Genomic DNA, 19,952 nt, shown 5'->3' with positions numbered 1-19,952 from the left:
CTGAAGTGCCGCTCAGTGACAGCAGAGGGCGCTGATGAACCGGTGAAGGAGACGCGCTGCTGAAGTGCCGCTCAGTGACAGCAGAGGGCGCTGATGAACCGGTGAAGGAGACGCGCTGCTGAAGTGCCGCTCAGTGACAGCAGAGGGCGCTGATGAACCGGTGAAGGAGACGCGCTGCTGAAGTGCCGCTCAGTGACAGCAGAGGGCGCTGATGAACGGGTGAAGGAGACGCGCTGCTGAAGTGCCGCTCAGTGACAGCAGAGTGCGCTGATGAACCGGTGAAGGAGACGCGCTGCTGAAGTGCCGCTCAGTGACAGCAGAGTGCGCTGATGAACCGGTGAAGGAGACGCGCTGCTGAAGTGCTGCTCAGTGACAGCAGAGGGCGCTGATGAACCGGTGAAGGAGACGTGCTGCTGATGGGCCGCTCAGTGACAGCAGAGTGCGCTGATGAACCGGTGAAGGAGACGCGCTGCTGAAGTGCCGCTCAGTGACAGCAGAGTGCGCTGATGAACCGGTGAAGGAGACGCGCTGCTGAAGTGCCGCTCAGTGACAGCAGAGTGCGCTGATGAACCGGTGAAGGAGACGTGCTGCTGAAGGGCCGCTCAGTGACAGCAGAGGGCGCTGATGAACCGGTGAAGGAGACGCGCTGCTGAAGTGCCGCTCAGTGACAGCAGAGGGCGCTGATGAACCGGTGAAGGAGACGCGCTGCTGAAGTGCTGCTCAGTGACAGCAGAGGGCGCTGATGAACCGGTGAAGGAGACGTGCTGCTGAAGGGCCGCTCAGTGACAGCAGAGGGCGCTGATGAACCGGTGAAGGAGACGCGCTGCTGAAGTGCCGCTCAGTGACAGCAGAGGGCGCTGATGAACCGGTGAAGGAGACGCGCTGCTGAAGTGCCGCTCAGTGACAGCAGAGTGCGCTGATGAACCGGTGAAGGAGACGCGCTGCTGAAGTGCCGCTCAGTGACAGCAGAGGGCGCTGATGAACCGGTGAAGGAGACGCGCTGCTGAAGTGCCGCTCAGTGACAGCAGAGGGCGCTGATGAACCGGTGAAGGAGACGCGCTGCTGAAGTGCCGCTCAGTGACAGCAGAGGGCGCTGATGAACGGGTGAAGGAGACGCGCTGCTGAAATGCCGCTCAGTGACAGCAGAGGGCGCTGATGAACCGGTGAAGGAGACGCGCTGCTGAAGTGCCGCTCAGTGACAGCAGAGGGCGCTGATGAACCGGTGAAGGAGACGCGCTGCTGAAGTGCCGCTCAGTGACAGCAGAGGGCGCTGATGAACCGGTGAAGGAGACGCGCTGCTGAAGTGCCGCTCAGTGACAGCAGAGGGCGCTGATGAACCGGTGAAGGAGACGCGCTGCTGAAGTGCCGCTCAGTGACAGCAGAGGGCGCTGATGAACCGTTGAAGGAGACGCGCTGCTGAAGTGCCGCTCACTGACAGCAGAGGGCGCTGATGAACCGGTGAAGGAGACGCGCTGCTGAAGTGCCGCTCACTGACAGCAGAGGGCGCTGATGAACCGGTGAAGGAGACGCGCTGCTGAAGTGCCGCTCAGTGACAGCAGAGGGCGCTGATGAACGGGTGAAGGAGACGCGCTGCTGAAGTGCCGCTCAGTGACAGCAGAGGGCGCTGATGAACCGGTGAAGGAGACGCGCTGCTGAAGTGCCGCTCAGTGACAGCAGAGGGCGCTGATGAACCGGTGAAGGAGCCGCGCTGCTGAAGTGCCGCTCAGTGACAGCAGAGGGCGCTGATGAACCGGTGAAGGAGACGCGCTGCTGAAGTGCCGCTCAGTGACAGCAGAGGGCGCTGATGAACCGGTGAAGGAGACGCGCTGCTGAAGTGCCGCTCAGTGACAGCAGAGGGCGCTGATGAACCGGTGAAGGAGACGCGCTGCTGAAGTGCCGCTCAGTGACAGCAGAGGGCGCTGATGAACCGATGAAGGAGACGCGCTGCTGAAGTGCCGCTCAGTGACAGCAGAGGGCGCTGATGAACCGGTGAAGGAGACGCGCTGCTGAAGTGCCGCTCAGTGACAGCAGAGGGCGCTGATGAACCGGTGAAGGAGACGCGCTGCTGAAGTGCCGCTCAGTGACAGCAGAGGGCGCTGATGAACCGGTGAAGGAGACGCGCTGCTGAAGTGCCGCTCAGTGACAGCAGAGGGCGCTGATGAACGGGTGAAGGAGACGCGCTGCTGAAGTGCCGCTCAGTGACAGCAGAGTGCGCTGATGAACCGGTGAAGGAGACGCGCTGCTGAAGTGCCGCTCAGTGACAGCAGAGGGCGCTGATGAACCGGTGAAGGAGACGCGCTGCTGAAGTGCCGCTCAGTGACAGCAGAGTGCGCTGATGAACCGGTGAAGGAGACGCGCTGCTGAAGTGCCGCTCAGTGACAGCAGAGGGCGCTGATGAACCGGTGAAGGAGACGCGCTGCTGAAGTGCCGCTCAGTGACAGCAGAGGGCGCTGATGAACCGGTGAAGGAGACGCGCTGCTGAAGTGCCGCTCAGTGACAGCAGAGGGCGCTGATGAACCGGTGAAGGAGACGCGCTGCTGAAGTGCCGCTCAGTGACAGCAGAGTGCGCTGATGAACCGGTGAAGGAGACGCGCTGCTGAAGTGCCGCTCAGTGACAGCAGAGGGCGCTGATGAACCGGTGAAGGAGACGTGCTGCTGAAGGGCCGCTCAGTGACAGCAGAGTGCGCTGATGAACCGGTGAAGGAGACGCGCTGCTGAAGTGCCGCTCAGTGACAGCAGAGTGCGCTGATGAACCGGTGAAGGAGATGCGCTGCTGAAGTGCCGCTCAGTGACAGCAGAGTGCGCTGATGAACCGGTGAAGGAGACGCGCTGCTGAAGTGCCGCTCAGTGACAGCAGAGGGCGCTGATGAACCGGTGAAGGAGACGTGCTGCTGAAGTGCCGCTCAGTGACAGCAGAGTGCGCTGATGAACCGGTGAAGGAGACGCGCTGCTGAAGGGCCGCTCAGTGACAGCAGAGGGCGCTGATGAACCGGTGAAGGAGACGTGCTGCTGAAGGGCCGCTCAGTGACAGCAGAGTGCGCTGATGAACCGGTGAAGGAGACGCGCTGCTGAAGTGCTGCTCAGTGACAGCAGAGGGCGCTGATGAACCGGTGAAGGAGACGCGCTGCTGAAGTGCCGCTCAGTGACAGCAGAGTGCGCTGATGAACCGGTGAAGGAGACGCGCTGCTGAAGTGCCGCTCAGTGACAGCAGAGGGCGCTGATGAACCGGTGAAGGAGACGCGCTGCTGAAGTGCCGCTCAGTGACAGCAGAGTGCGCTGATGAACCGGTGAAGGAGACGCGCTGCTGAAGGGCCGCTCAGTGACAGCAGAGTGCGCTGATGAACCGGTGAAGGAGACGCGCTGCTGAAGGGCCGCTCAGTGACAGCAGAGTGCGCTGATGAACCGGTGAAGGAGACGCGCTGCTGAAGTGCCGCTCAGTGACAGCAGAGTGCGCTGATGAACCGGTGAAGGAGACGCGCTGCTGAAGTGCTGCTCAGTGACAGCAGAGGGCGCTGATGAACCGGTGAAGGAGACGTGCTGCTGAAGGGCCGCTCAGTGACAGCAGAGGGCGCTGATGAACCGGTGAAGGAGACGCGCTGCTGAAGTGCCGCTCAGTGACAGCAGAGGGCGCTGATGAACCGGTGAAGGAGACGCGCTGCTGAAGTGCCGCTCAGTGACAGCAGAGGGCGCTGATGAACGGGTGAAGGAGACGCGCTGCTGAAATGCCGCTCAGTGACAGCAGAGGGCGCTGATGAACCGGTGAAGGAGACGCGCTGCTGAAGTGCCGCTCAGTGACAGCAGAGGGCGCTGATGAACCGGTGAAGGAGACGCGCTGCTGAAGTGCCGCTCAGTGACAGCAGAGGGCGCTGATGAACCGGTGAAGGAGACGCGCTGCTGAAGTGCCGCTCAGTGACAGCAGAGGGCGCTGATGAACCGGTGAAGGAGACGCGCTGCTGAAGTGCCGCTCACTGACAGCAGAGGGCGCTGATGAACCGGTGAAGGAGACGCGCTGCTGAAGTGCCGCTCAGTGACAGCAGAGGGCGCTGATGAACGGGTGAAGGAGACGCGCTGCTGAAGTGCCGCTCAGTGACAGCAGAGTGCGCTGATGAACCGGTGAAGGAGACGCGCTGCTGAAGTGCCGCTCAGTGACAGCAGAGGGCGCTGATGAACCGGTGAAGGAGACGCGCTGCTGAAGTGCCGCTCAGTGACAGCAGAGGGCGCTGATGAACCGGTGAAGGAGACGCGCTGCTGAAGTGCCGCTCAGTGACAGCAGAGGGCGCTGATGAACCGGTGAAGGAGACGCGCTGCTGAAGTGCCGCTCAGTGACAGCAGAGGGCGCTGATGAACCGGTGAAGGAGACGCGCTGCTGAAGTGCCGCTCAGTGACAGCAGAGGGCGCTGATGAACCGGAGAAGGAGACGCGCTGCTGAAGTGCCGCTCAGTGACAGCAGAGGGCGCTGATGAACCGGAGAAGGAGACGTGCTGCTGAAGTGCCGCTCACTGACAGCAGAGGGCGCTGATGAACCGGTAAAGGAGACGCGCTGCTGAAGTGCCGCTCAGTGACAGCAGAGGGCGCTGATGAACCGGAGAAGGAGACGCGCTGCTGAAGTGCCGCTCAGTGACAGCAGAGGGCGCTGATGAACCGGTGAAGGAGACGCGCTGCTGAAGTGCCGCTCAGTGACAGCAGAGGGCGCTGATGAACCGGTGAAGGAGACGCGCTGCTGAAGTGCCGCTCAGTGACAGCAGAGGGCGCTGATGAACGGGTGAAGGAGACGCGCTGCTGAAGTGCCGCTCAGTGACAGCAGAGGGCGCTGATGAACGGGTGAAGGAGACGCGCTGCTGAAGTGCCGCTCAGTGACAGCAGAGGGCGCTGATGAACCGGTGAAGGAGACGCGCTGCTGAAGGGCCGCTCAGTGACAGCAGAGTGCGCTGATGAACCGGTGAAGGAGACGCGCTGCTGAAGTGCCGCTCAGTGACAGCAGAGGGCGCTGATGAACCGGTGAAGGAGACGCGCTGCTGAAGTGCCGCTCAGTGACAGCAGAGGGCGCTGATGAACCGGTGAAGGAGACGCGCTGCTGAAGTGCCGCTCAGTGACAGCAGAGGGCGCTGATGAACCGGTGAAGGAGACGCGCTGCTGAAGGGCCGCTCAGTGACAGCAGAGGGCGCTGATGAACCGGTGAAGGAGACGCGCTGCTGAAGGGCCGCTCAGTGACAGCAGAGTGCGCTGATGAACCGGTGAAGGAGACGCGCTGCTGAAGTGCCGCTCAGTGACAGCAGAGTGCGCTGATGAACCGGTGAAGGAGACGCGCTGCTGAAGTGCCGCTCAGTGACAGCAGAGGGCGCTGATGAACCGGTGAAGGAGACGCGCTGCTGAAGTGCCGCTCAGTGACAGCAGAGGGCGCTGATGAACCGGTGAAGGAGACGCGCTGCTGAAGTGCCGCTCAGTGACAGCAGAGGGCGCTGATGAACCGGTGAAGGAGACGCGCTGCTGAAGTGCCGCTCAGTGACAGCAGAGGGCGCTGATGAACCGGTGAAGGAGACGCGCTGCTGAAGTGCCGCTCAGTGACAGCAGAGGGCGCTGATGAACCGGTGAAGGAGACGCGCTGCTGAAGTGCCGCTCAGTGACAGCAGAGGGCGCTGATGAACCGGTGAAGGAGACGCGCTGCTGAAGGGCCGCTCAGTGACAGCAGAGTGCGCTGATGAACCGGTGAAGGAGACGCGCTGCTGAAGTGCCGCTCAGTGACAGCAGAGGGCGCTGATGAACCGGTGAAGGAGACGCGCTGCTGAAGTGCCGCTCAGTGACAGCAGAGGGCGCTGATGAACCGGTGAAGGAGACGCGCTGCTGAAGTGCCGCTCAGTGACAGCAGAGGGCGCTGATGAACCGGTGAAGGAGACGCGCTGCTGAAGTGCCGCTCAGTGACAGCAGAGGGCGCTGATGAACCGGTGAAGGAGACGCGCTGCTGAAGTGCCGCTCAGTGACAGCAGAGGGCGCTGATGAACCGGTGAAGGAGACGCGCTGCTGAAGTGCCGCTCAGTGACAGCAGAGGGCGCTGATGAACCGGTGAAGGAGACGCGCTGCTGAAGTGCCGCTCAGTGACAGCAGAGGGCGCTGATGAACCGGTGAAGGAGACGCGCTGCTGAAGTGCCGCTCAGTGACAGCAGAGGGCGCTGATGAACCGGTGAAGGAGACGCGCTGCTGAAGGGCCGCTCAGTGACAGCAGAGTGCGCTGATGAACCGGTGAAGGAGACGCGCTGCTGAAGTGCCGCTCAGTGACAGCAGAGGGCGCTGATGAACCGGTGAAGGAGACGCGCTGCTGAAGTGCCGCTCAGTGACAGCAGAGGGCGCTGATGAACCGGTGAAGGAGACGCGCTGCTGAAGTGCCGCTCAGTGACAGCAGAGGGCGCTGATGAACCGGTGAAGGAGACGCGCTGCTGAAGGGCCGCTCAGTGACAGCAGAGGGCGCTGATGAACCGGTGAAGGAGACGCGCTGCTGAAGTGCCGCTCAGTGACAGCAGAGTGCGCTGATGAACCGGTGAAGGAGACGCGCTGCTGAAGTGCCGCTCAGTGACAGCAGAGTGCGCTGATGAACCGGTGAAGGAGACGCGCTGCTGAAGTGCCGCTCAGTGACAGCAGAGGGCGCTGATGAACCGGTGAAGGAGACGCGCTGCTGAAGTGCCGCTCAGTGACAGCAGAGGGCGCTGATGAACCGGTGAAGGAGACGCGCTGCTGAAGTGCCGCTCAGTGACAGCAGAGGGCGCTGATGAACCGGTGAAGGAGACGCGCTGCTGAAGTGCCGCTCAGTGACAGCAGAGGGCGCTGATGAACCGGTGAAGGAGACGCGCTGCTGAAGTGCCGCTCAGTGATAAACTCCAGAATGAAGCCGGTTACCCCGGAAACCAGCAAACAAACAAAACGCATGTAGTTTTTGTAATCTCAATGTTGTTCATCACAGCACCAAATACTTAATACTCAAAGACTTAATAGGCTATTTATTTTCAAATTTAAACATTTTTATGTTTTAATCTGGACTACAACATGCCCTAATGATTAGAACTGTTCTGATTATTTGTTATTGTTCAGTATAACTTTGAGATACGACTTCATTAGTTAACATGTTAATTCATTATTACCAAACTGACAATGAAAAATACTTATAAAGAATTAATCATTCTATGTTCATTTCTTAGTTACTGTTTAATAACATTAAAATCAAAATCAAAATAACTTTTTTAATGGACCTAAGATAAAACTAACAATGATCCGTATTTCTTAACCAACATTACCAAAAACATTATACTTTCTGTACCAAATGTAGCTATTGCTCAATCTTAGTTAATGCATTAAATAATGAGCCCTTATTGTAATTTGTAAGCCTACCTGTTGTTCTTTATTGCCTAATTCTTTTGCACTTTAATCTGTTTGAAAATTGTACTTTTACAGCTCTGAAAAAAATCAAGAGACCACTTAACACTGATTTCTCAATTAATTTTTTTTCCTGAGCTGTATATATTTTTGGTGCATTATTGTATTTAAACATTCAGTTATTTTTGTTCTTATATGGCAACACTTTTTTTTGCAAATTATTTCAATATCGTGATAATATCGTATATCGTAATAAAACTTCATCAATTAATCGCAGCATGAAAAATTGATATCGGCACATGCCTAGTCCAATCTGCAAATTCGTTTGAAGAACCCAATTCTCCAGAGATCCGCTATCAGGGTTATAGATCTGGGATCTGTCAGATCATCTCGGATGTGAGGAGGTGCGAAGAACGGCCCCAGGGGTCAAATCACAATCCTCAGCACTGACGACAGATAAAACACCTTTACTTCAAAAATAGTTTTATTCACTCAATCTTATATTAAAAAAGTAGATCAGTTGCTTTAGTTTAGAACTTTTTTTTTTGCAATTCAAGTACCTCACAACATTACAAATAAATGCCAAGTATTAAAAGAGCATTTGGTGTGTGTGCAGGACTGAGATGAAATGATGAGGGCTCTTCTGGAACTCCAGCCCTAACGCCGTTACACACTCGTGGGGAATATGGACGGCCGGTGTAAACTTCATACCATTTTGAAATAAAAATTAGGTTAGAGAGCATGAAGCTAGTCCAGTAATCCCGGGAATAATAATCGATGATGTGGGGATCGAGGTGCCGCCCACTCATTCGCTAGCACAGCTGTCAATCATGACGTTACACACACATTTTATAGCATCAAATAACTAACACTAAACGCATTGAAATCGAACACTTGAACATTCGTCTGCATCATAACAACCACCTAAAATGGGGGAAAAAACATTTGAAGGGTAATTAGTTCGGCTCGCGTCTTATTGGATACCATGGGGAGGGCGTGGCTTAATAGCGTTACTGCCGCCGGCCACCAGGAGTTAACTCCTCAGGAATTCAGCAGGTATGCCGACGACAATACTAAGGAACTTAGTAACACACACTGCCCCTAAACCTACCCATCACACACACACACACACACACACACACACACACACACACACACACAAACCATAAATGTACAATATTCTAAATGCATAACTCATTGCTGTAGACAAACATGCGTTTTAAAGATATTTGGGTCTGATCCTGAACACTGGCGCCCTCTAGGGGACGTCTCCACGAGCTGGCGCCCTCTAGGGGACGTCTCCACGAGCTGGCGCCCTCTAGGGGACGTCTCCACGAGCTGGCGCCCTCTAGGGGACGTCTCCACGAGCTGGCGCCCTCTAGGGGACGTCTACACGAGCTGGCGCCCTCTAGGGGACGTCTCCACGAGCTGGCGCCCTCTAGGGGACGTCTCCACGAGCTGGCGCCCTCTAGGGGACGTCTCCACGAGCTGGCGCCCTCTAGGGGACGTCTCCACGAGCTGGCGCCCTCTAGGGGACGTCTCCACGAGCTGGCGCCCTCTAGGGGACGTCTCCACGAGCTGGGGCCGTGAACATCATCACACTAATACTGACACTGATTATCTTGCATTATATTACGCAGAAAAAGGTGCAAATCCCAGATCATTTCTGTGATTATATGTAAAAAGCATTCATTTGATAGCCTGGTGTGTAATGTGTGTTTTGTGCTTCTTCAGATGGTGAAGAACATCCCATAGTTCGTTGAAGGACAGGTCAGAGGTCACGTGAGCTGTCGGCAGGTCAGAGGTCACGTGAGCCGTCCTGGATGGCGCTGACTCTCTGAGCGAGCTGTCTGAAGGTTGGCCGGTGGCCCGGTTCTGCATCCCAGCATTCCTTCATCAGAACCTGGATCTGCAGGAGAGACACGGTCAGCTTAAACACACACACACACGCTCGCTCACACAAACACACGCTCACACACACACACTCACACACACACACTCACTCACACACACACACTCACACACACACACTCACACACACACACTCACACACACACTTTACCTCAGCAGGACAGCCGTCTGGAGCCGGCAGCCGGTAGTTCCTCTTGAGCAGGTCGATGAGGTGATAAACGATCATCTGACCCTGTTTGTCCTCGCCCATCTGCCCCATAAACACCTGCTCAGAAAACACTTCATCATCAACAGGAACACCAGATGCACATGAGTGGTGCTTACTGTGGCAAAACTCAGCACTTGGCTGTTATGGTGTTTCTAGGCAGTTGCTAGGGTGTTCTGAGTGGTTGCTAGGGTATTCCGAGTGGTTGCTAGGATGTTGTTAGGTGGAGGCAAGGGCTTTTTCACGTGTTGTGTTATGAATTGTTGTAAGGCAGTTGCTATAGTGTTCAGGGTTGTTGGTATGGTGCTGCTAGGCAGTTGCTAGGGTGTTCTGAGTGGTTGCTAGGGCATTCCGAGTGGTTGCTAGGATGTTGTTAGGTGGAGGAAAGGGCTTTTTCACGTGTTGTGTTATGAATTGTTGTAAGACAGTTGCTATAGTGTTCAGGGTTGTTGGTATGGTGCTGCTAGGCAGTTGCTAGGGTGTTCTGAGTAGTTGCTAGGGTATTCCAAGTGGTTGCTAGGATGTTGTTAGGTGGAGGAAAGGGCTTTTTCACGTGTTGTGTTATTAATTGTTGTAAGGCAGTTGCTATAGTGTTCAGGGTTGTTGCTATGGTGCTGCTAGGCGGTTGCTAGGGTGTTCTGAGTGGTTGCTAAGACATTGATAGGCAGTTGCTATGGTGTTCTGGCTGGTCATTAGGCAGTTGATGGGGTGTTCTGGGCAGTTGCTAGGATGTTGCTAGGTGGTTGCTTAAGTTTTCTGGGAAGTTGCAAGGGCTTTATGCAGTTGTGTTATGAGTTGTTGCTAGGCAGTTGCTATGTGATCTTGGTGGTTGCTAAGGTGTTGCAAGTCGGTTGCTATGGTATCCTGGGTGGCTTCCAATGCATTGATAGGTGGTTGCTAAGGTATCCCAGGTGGCCCCTAGGCAGTTGCTAGGGTGTTCTGGGCAGTAGCTAAGCAGGGTGTCCGCAGGGTCTTAAAAGTATTAAAAGTTGATAAATCCATTTTGGGAAAATGAAGACCCTTAAAAGGTATTAAAGTCTTAATCACGATTTTATGAGGTATTACATTTTGTTCAAGCTTTGTCAAAAGAGTTTGACTCTAAAAAGTATTCATGAATATATTTATTTTCATCCCCATAAGTTTTAATAAACAGCGCTGTGCTCCGCCTGAGATGGGCTCGGGCGCGCGGCAGGGGTGGACATTAGCGCCGCCAGATGCGCTGATTTAGAGTTGTGGCGGCGGTAAACTCGCTTCAGCTGCCGATCATACTGGTTCACTTCTTTGTCAACTTTGTTGAGTGCATGCGAGTGCTGCCGTATGTGCGCATATGAGCAGTGGCGTTCCCCCGTAATCCGCCGCGTGAAGACGCCACTGAAGACTCGCGCGCGCTGAGAGGAGATCCGTCTGCATCATCCGAGAGCGAGCGCTCGTCTCACAGCGCGCACATATCGAGTGCTCTTCCAAGTGTTGCGCTTAAATGGACAAACTCACACCAGAAGTATGTCAACACGCGATTGATCATTCAGAGGCTCCGCAGTCAGCGTGGGGCGTCGTCATAATATGCAGCATTGATTAGTCCAGGAGCACACGTGGGTTGGTCCCCTGAGCCAAACAGAAACCTTTTTTTATTTTTTATTATTAAATGTATTAGTATATTTTATTATTATTAAATGTATTAGTATATTTTATTATTATTAAATGTATTAGTATATTTTATTATTATTAAATGTATTAGTATATTTTATTATTATTAAATGTATTAGTATATTTTATTATTATTAAATGTATTAGTATATTTTATTATTATTAAATGTATTAGTATATTTTATTATTATTAAATGTATTAGTATATTTTATTTCACGGTTTGTCACTTGATGTATTGTTTGCATTTGTTTTTCATGTTCAAATTATAATATATTTCTCTGAAGAAAAATGTTTGTTATTATATAACAATCTTCCTATTTACTTTATTACTTTTTAGTACTAAACTTTTTAGGACGCATTATCAGGAATGAAATACACCTGTTTTACCTCAACCCTAGAAACGCCTAGAATAGGGTTATAACAAATGGCTATAACTTGCTGACGGATTGTTACATGAAGACAAAATTTCATCTGGAAGTGTAAAACAACCCAGTCTAACTTAAAGGAAAAAAATGTGTGTGTGACTGTACCTGATGATGATGGTGTGTGAGTGTGAGTGTGAGTGTGAGTGTGTGTGTATGTGTATGTGTGTGTGACTGTACCTGATGATGATGGTGTGTGAGTGTGAGTGTGAGTGTGAGTGTGAGTGTGAGTGTGTGTGTATGTGTGTGTGACTGTACCTGATGATGATGGTGTGTGAGTGTGAGTGTGAGTGTGAGTGTGTGTATGTGTGTGTGACTGTACCTGATGATGATGGTGTGTGTGTGAGTGAGTGTGAGACTGTACCTGATGATGATGGTGTGTGTGTGAGTGTGAGACCAGCACTGATGATGATGGGGTGTGTGTGTGTGTGTGTGTGTGTGTGTGAGTGTGAGACCAGCACTGATGTCTATATAACACTAATAACAGACACAGATCATCCTCACCGCTGGAGGGCTGCAGATCTTCTCACTGTAGGTGAAGAGCTCATAGAGAACCACTCCGAAGCTCCAGACGTCTGACGCCACACTGAACTTACTCTCAGTCAGAGACTCCGGGGCGTACCTACACACACACACACACACACACACACACACACACACACACACACACACACAACATCATCGTCATCATCATCAACACACACACACACACACACACACACACACATCATCATCATCGTCATCAGGTACACACACACACACAACATCATCATTATCATCATCATCAGGTTCACACACACACAACATCATCAACACACACACACACAGACACATCATCATCATCACCAGGTACACACACACACACACACACACACACACACACATCATCATCATCATCAGGTACACACACACACACACACAACATCATCATCATCATCATCAGGTTCACACACACACAACATCATCGTCATCATCATCAACACACACACACACACACACACACACACACACACACACACACACACACAGACACATCATCATCATCATCATCAGGTACACACACACACATACACACACACACACACACACAATCATCATCATCAGGTACACACACACACACATCATCATCATCAGGTACACACACACACACAATCATCATCATCAGGTACACACACACACACATCATCATCATCAGGTACACACACACACACACATCATCATCATCAGGTACACACACACACACATCATCATCAGGTACACACACACACATCATCATCATCATCAGGTACACACACACACATCATCATCATCATCAGGTACACACACACACACATCATCATCATCAGGTACACACACACACATCATCATCAGGTTAAGAGGTGGACAAAGTACACAACTTTTTTTTTCTGCTGGTCAAATATTACTCGGTTACAAGTGAAAGTTGTAAAAACAGATTTTAATTTAAGTAAAAGTACAGAAGTATTTGATTTCAAAATACTTTTGATACTTATGTCGCCGCATTATTGTATTATAGTTGTATAAATGCACATTATGCCATCATGGTTTAAGCCAGTCAGTGACGCTCCATCTGACACACTAGCAGACGACTAACTTAAACTCATTTAAATACTTGTAGAAAAGTTACAAAGCTGCTGTCACTTTAAGGCCGAATGCACGGATCCAATACACTGATACACATCTGATATTCTCACACTGTTCACCTTCACTGAAGACAGAATCAACTTTGTTTATGTCAATACTCCACTAAATGAGCATTTGGACATCCGTCTTCTTCCATTTTGCTCTAAACTATAAATCAGTGTTTAATAAATGCATGCTGTCTGTGCTCTGAATGGCTCGTCTGCTTCCTGCTTCCTGAAGCCCCTCCCTCTGAAAAACGCAATGGTCTTAGATTGGTCAGATGGCCAAATGTAGTTTCCTGTATTTTTATTGGCTGAAGCACAGGTTAAGGCCACACCCCTTCCCATTACGGGCAGAAGTCACATCTGCGGAGACTAGCGAGGGTTTATGATGTCACCAACCCAGGAAGAAGCTTGTTGTAGTCCAAACCGGCCATTTTTGTAGGCAATAAACTGCCGTAACTTTAAAGACAATATCTCCGTTTGCAGTGAACTTTCAGCGCTGTAACTTTACACACTAACTAAAGTTAAACAAGTCACATCGCATGCAAACACACCTTTAAGACCAGAACTCGAGTAAATGTGCTTATGTAACAGAGGCCAGCTAGTAGTAGTTGCAGTGCGAGTAAACCTCACTCCTCTGACCCCAAGAGACGCTCTAGCGACTGACGCTAGGGGTTGCAGCCTTTAGCCGCCTTGTTAGAGCGTCCGACTCTCATGCCGGCGGACCGGGGTTCGAGTCCAGGTCCGAACAGAAGTGGTTACACTTACTCTCCACCTCTGATCAGGTACAGACCACACACTCACACACACTCACTCCCACACACACACACATACACACCAGAATATGGGGCTCTCCCCCGGCTCCCGGACCGTGTAATACTCCTTATCCTGAGGCAGGACTTTAGTCAGGCCGAAGTCTCCGATCTTCACACGGAACTCGCTCTCCACCAGAATGTTCCGCGTGGCCAGATCACGGTGGACATAGCGCTTCGACGCCAGGTAGTCCATCCCCTACACACACACAGAGACGGACACGCATTAGTGTTTAGTTAGTATGAATGTGAATATGTGTGAGTGTGAGTGTGAGTGTGAGTGTGAGTGTGAGTGTGTGTGTGTGTGTGTGTGTGTGTGTGTGTGTGTGTGTGTGTGTGTGTGTGTGTGAGTACCGTAATTCCTCAAATAAAGAGCGGGGCCTTTATTTACCTGAACTGCCGATGGGAACCGCTTCTATTTGAAGCAGGCTTTTATTAGGGGCAGGCCTGTATTTCTAATTCCATCTGTTTGACATATAACTGCTTTATGTAAACTGTTTTCAATTTGAAGTGATTGTTCCAGTGGACAAATATAATTGATTTTTTAAAGAAATATTTGCAAAAATATCACCATACAACAACATAATACGCATTTTTTGTAACTCCGCTCGCAGCTCCGCATCTGAAGGTGAACGAGGCGAATCTAGCCGAGCGTGACGCACATGAGGTGCTTTTATTTACTGAATGAGCTACTAAAGCAGAAATAAGCCATTTTAAATAAAGATCCAGGCTTAATAAAATAAATAAATAAATCATGACATTAAAGTTTAGTGAAATTAGGAAATATTGAAGAGATCGTTCATTTAGTGCATTTTTGTTCTCATGTCACAAGTAATAATATCAAGCCAAGGTTTACTGAGTTTTACACGATTCTTTTGTAGTGTGGTTTGTGGAGAAATGCACTAAAATAAATATCATCACCTGAGCACGTTAGCCCACTTCTTCTCTACGCGCTGGTTTATAGAACAATTACTCCGAATCGCCCTCTGTCGTTTAAAAGAATAGCACAGCGGCGAGTATAAACGCCTCGTCCGTCTGGGGAGGAGCGCGGCGTCAGCGGAGACGGGCGAAAGTATAAACGCCTCGTCCGTCTGGGGAGGAGCGCGGCGTCAGCGGAGACGGGCGAAAGTATAAACGCCTCGTCCGTCTGGGGAGGAGCGCGGCGCAGCGGAGACGGGCGAAAGTATAAACGCCTCGTCCGTTTGGGGAGGAGCGCGGCGCAGCGGAGACAGGCGAAAGTATAAACGCCTCGTCCGTTTGGGGAGGGGCGCAGCGGAGACGGGCGAAAGTATAAACGCCTCGTCCGTTTGGGGAGGAGCGCGGCGCAGCGGAGACAGGCGAAAGTATAAACGCCTCGTCCGTTTGGGGAGGAGCGCGGCGCAGCGGAGACAGGCGAAAGTATAAACGCCTCGTCCGTCTGGGGAGGAGCGCGGCGTCAGCGGAGACGGGCGAAAGTATAAACGCCTCGTCCGTTTGGGGAGGAGCGCGGCGTCAGCGGAGACAGGCGAAAGTATAAACGCCTCGTCCGTTTGGGGAGGAGCGCGGCGCAGCGGAGACAGGCGAAAGTATAAACGCCTCGTCCGTCTGGGGAGGAGCGCGGCGCAGCGGAGACGGGCGAAAGTATAAACGCCTCGTCCGTTTGGGGAGGAGCGCGGCGCAGCGGAGACAGGCGAAAGTATAAACGCCTCGTCCGTCTGGGGAGGAGCGCGGCGTCAGCGGAGACGGGCGAAAGTATAAACGCCTCGTCCGTTTGGGGAGGAGCGCGGCGCAGCGGAGACAGGCGAAAGTATAAACGCCTCGTCCGTCTGGGGAGGAGCGCGGCGTCAGCGGAGACGGGCGAAAGTATAAACGCCTCGTCCGTCTGGGGAGGAGCGCGGCGCAGCGGAGACGGGCGAAAGTATAAACGCCTCGTCCGTCTGGGGAGGAGCGCGGCGCAGCGGAGACGGGCGAAAGTATAAACGCCTCGTCCGTCTGGGGAGGAGCGCGGCGCAGCGGAGACGGGCGAAAGTATAAACGCCTCGTCCGTCTGGGGAGGAGCGCGGCGTCAGCGGAGACGGGCGAAAGTATAAACGCCTCGTCCGTCTGGGGAGGAGCGCGGCGCAGCGGAAACGGGCGAAAGTATAAACGCCTCGTCCGTCTGGGGAGGAGCGCGGCGCAGCGGAGACGGGCGAAAGTATAAACGCCTCGTCCGTCTGGGGAGGAGCGCGGCGCAGCGGAGACGGGCGAAAGTATAAACGCCTCGTCCGTCTGGGGAGGAGCGCGGCGCAGCGGAGACGGGCGAAAGTATAAACGCCTCGTCCGTCTGGGGAGGAGCGCGGCGTCAGCGGAGACGGGCGAAAGTATAAACGCCTCGTCCGTCTGGGGAGGAGCGCGGCGCAGCGGAGACGGGCGAAAGTATAAACGCCTCGTCCGTCTGGGGAGGAGCGCGGCGCAGCGGAGACGGGCGAAAGTATAAACGCCTCGTCCGTCTGGGGAGGAGCGCGGCGTCAGCGGAGACGGGCGAAAGTATAAACGCCTCGTCCGTCTGGGGAGGAGCGCGGCGCAGCGGAGACGGGCGAAAGTATAAACGCCTCGTCCGTTTGGGGAGGATCGCGGCGCAGCGGAGACGGGCGAAAGTATAAACGCCTCGTCCGTTTGGGGAGGAGCGCGGCGCAGCGGAGACGGGCGAAAGTATAAACGCCTCGTCCGTTTGGGGAGGAGCGCGGCGCAGCGGAGACGGGCGAAAGTATAAACGCCTCGTCCGTTTGGGGAGGAGCGCGGCGCAGCGGAGACGGGCGAAAGTATAAACGCCTCGTCCGTTTGGGGAGGAGCGCGGCGCAGCGGAGACGGGCGAAAGTATAAACGCCTCGTCCGTTTGGGGAGGAGCGCGGCGCAGCGGAGACGGGCGAAAGTATAAACGCCTCGTCCGTTTGGGGAGGAGCGCGGCGCAGCTGAGACGGGCGAAAGTATAAACGCCTCGTCCGTTTGGGGAGGAGCGCGGCGCAGCGGAGACGGGCGAAAGTATAAACGCCTCGTCCGTTTGGGGAGGAGCGCGGCGCAGCGGAGACGGGCGAAAGTATAAACGCCTCGTCCGTTTGGGGAGGAGCGCGGCGCAGCGGAGACGGGCGAAAGTATAAACGCCTCGTCCGTTTGGGGAGGAGCGCGCCGCAGCGGAGACGGGCGAAAGTATAAACGCCTCGTCCGTTTGGGGAGGAGCGCGGCGCAGCGGAGACGGGCGAAAGTATAAACGCCTCGTCCGTTTGGGGAGGAGCGCGGCGCAGCGGAGACAGGCGAAAGTATAAACGCCTCGTCCGTTTGGGGAGGAGCGCGGCGCAGCTGAGACAGGCGAAAGTATAAACGCCTCGTCCGTTTGGGGAGGAGCGCGGCGCAGCGGAGACGGGCGAAAGTATAAACGCCTCGTCCGTTTGGGGAGGAGCGCGGCGCAGCGGAGACGGGCGAAAGTATAAACGCCTCGTCCGTTTGGGGAGGAGCGCGGCGCAGCGGAGACGGGCGAAAGTATAAACGCCTCGTCCGTTTGGGGAGGAGCGCGGCGCAGCGGAGACAGGCGAAAGTATAAACGCCTCGTCCGTTTGGGGAGGAGCGCGGCGCAGCGGAGACAGGCGAAAGTATAAACGCCTCGTCCGTTTGGGGAGGGGCGCAGCGGAGACGGGCGAAAGTATAAACGCCTCGTCCGTTTGGGGAGGAGCGCGGCGCAGCGGAGACAGGCGAAAGTATAAACGCCTCGTCCGTTTGGGGAGGAGCGCGGCGCAGCGGAGACGGGCGAAAGTATAAACGCCTCGTCCGTTTGGGGAGGAGCGCGGCGCAGCGGAGACGGGCGAAAGTATAAACGCCTCGTCCGTTTGGGGAGGAGCGCGGCGCAGCGGAGACAGGCGAAAGTATAAACGCCTCGTCCGTTTGGGGAGGAGCGCGGCGCAGCTGAGACGGGCGAAAGTATAAACGCCTCGTCCGTTTGGGGAGGAGCGCGGCGCAGCGGAGACAGGCGAAAGTATAAACGCCTCGTCCGTTTGGGGAGGAGCGCGGCGCAGCTGAGACAGGCGAAAGTATAAACGCCTCGTCCGTTTGGGGAGGAGCGCGGCGCAGCGGAGACGGGCGAAAGTATAAACGCCTCGTCCGTTTGGGGAGGAGCGCGGCGCAGCGGAGACGGGCGAAAGTATAAACGCCTCGTCCGTTTGGGGAGGAGCGCGGCGCAGCGGAGACGGGCGAAAGTATAAACGCCTCGTCCGTTTGGGGAGGAGCGCGGCGCAGCGGAGACAGGCGAAAGTATAAACGCCTCGTCCGTTTGGGGAGGAGCGCGGCGCAGCGGAGACGGGCGAAAGTATAAACGCCTCGTCCGTTTGGGGAGGGGCGCAGCGGAGACGGGCGAAAGTATAAACGCCTCGTCCGTTTGGGGAGGAGCGCGGCGCAGCGGAGACGGGCGAAAGTATAAACGCCTCGTCCGTTTGGGGAGGGGCGCAGCGGAGACGGGCGAAAGTATAAACGCCTCGTCCGTTTGGGGAGGAGCGCGGCGCAGCGGAGACAGGCGAAAGTATAAACGCCTCGTCCGTTTGGGGAGGAGCGCGGCGCAGCGGAGACGGGCGAAAGTATAAACGCCTCGTCCGTTTGGGGAGGAGCGCGGCGCAGCGGAGACGGGCGAAAGTATAAACGCCTCGTCCGTTTGGGGAGGAGCGCGGCGCAGCGGAGACGGACGAAAGTATAAACGCCTCGTCCGTTTGGGGAGGAGCGCGCCGCAGCGGAGACGGGCGAAAGTATAAACGCCTCGTCCGTTTGGGGAGGAGCGCGGCGCGGCGGAGACGGGCGAAAGTATAAACGCCTCGTCCGTTTGGGGAGGAGCGCGGCGCAGCGGAGACAGACGAAAGTATAAACGCCTCGTCCGTTTGGGGAGGAGCGCGGCGCAGCGGAGACGGGCGAAAGTATAAACGCCTCGTCCGTTTGGGGAGGAGCGCGGCGCAGCGGAGACGGGCGAAAGTATAAACGCCTCGTCCGTTTGGGGAGGAGCGCGGCGCAGCGGAGACGGGCGAAAGTATAAACGCCTCGTCCGTTTGGGGAGGAGCGCGGCGCAGCGGAGACGGGCGAAAGTATAAACGCCTCGTCCGTTTGGGGAGGAGCGCGGCGCAGCGGAGACGGGCGAAAGTATAAACGCCTCGTCCGTCTGGGGAGGAGCGCGGCGCGGCGCAGCGGAGACGGGCGAAAGTATAAACGCCTCGTCCGTTTGGGGAGGAGCGCGGTGCAGCGGAGACGGGCGAAAGTATAAACGCCTCGTCCGTTTGGGGAGGAGCGCGGCGCAGCGGAGACAGACGAAAGTATAAACGCCTCGTCCGTTTGGGGAGGAGCGCGGCGCAGCGGAGACAGACGAAAGTATAAACGCCTCGTCCGTTTGGGGAGGAGCGCGGCGCAGCTGAGACAGGCGAAAGTATAAACGCCTCGTCCGTTTGGGGAGGAGCGCGGCGCAGCGGAGACAGACGAAAGTATAAACGCCTCGTCCGTTTGGGGAGGAGCGCGGCGCAGCGGAGACAGGCGAAAGTATAAACGCCTCGTCCGTTTGGGGAGGGGCGCAGCGGAGACGGGCGAAAGTATAAACGCCTCGTCCGTTTGGGGAGGAGCGCGGCGCAGCGGAGACGGGCGAAAGTATAAACGCCTCGTCCGTTTGGGGAGGAGCGCGGCGCAGCGGAGACAGGCGAAAGTATAAACGCCTCGTCCGTTTGGGGAGGAGCGCGGCGCAGCAGAGACAGGCGAAAGTATAAACGCCTCGACCGTTTGGGGAGGAGCGCGGCGCAGCGGAGACAGGCGAAAGTATAAACGCCTCATCCGTTTGGGGAGGAGCGCGGCGCAGCGGAGACGGGCGAAAGTATAAACGCCTCGTCCGTTTGGGGAGGAGCGCGGCGCAGCGGAGACGGGCGAAAGTATAAACGCCTCGTCCGTTTGGGGAGGAGCGCGGCGCAGCGGAGACGGGCG

General features: G+C 55.0%; 1 protein-coding gene across 2 annotated transcripts in view; it reads right to left on the bottom strand.

The window, feature by feature from the left end:
* Positions 1-9,014: 9,014 nt before the first annotated feature.
* The window catches only part of jak2a (Janus kinase 2a), a 45,150-nt gene continuing 34,212 nt past the window's right edge, over positions 9,015-19,952 (bottom strand). The window contains exons 21-24 of one of the 2 annotated variants that reach the window (XM_067423262.1): positions 14,027-14,199; positions 12,050-12,167; positions 9,425-9,538; positions 9,015-9,271 (exon numbers count right to left, since the gene is read on the bottom strand). In XM_067423262.1, coding sequence (XP_067279363.1) covers positions 9,161-9,271; positions 9,425-9,538; positions 12,050-12,167; positions 14,027-14,199 — 516 coding nt within the window. In that variant the 3' untranslated portion in view covers positions 9,015-9,160. Of the gene's footprint in view, positions 9,272-9,424; positions 9,539-10,584; positions 11,081-12,049; positions 12,168-14,026; positions 14,200-19,952 lie in introns of those variants that run through there. The other variant, XM_067423263.1, reaches the window with a different exon arrangement.

This window comes from Pseudorasbora parva, chromosome 18 (assembly GCF_024679245.1).
Source record: "Pseudorasbora parva isolate DD20220531a chromosome 18, ASM2467924v1, whole genome shotgun sequence".
In the NCBI taxonomy this organism is placed as follows: Eukaryota; Metazoa; Chordata; class Actinopteri; order Cypriniformes; family Gobionidae; genus Pseudorasbora; species Pseudorasbora parva.
This window is presented reverse-complemented; position numbering and strand designations above follow the sequence as displayed.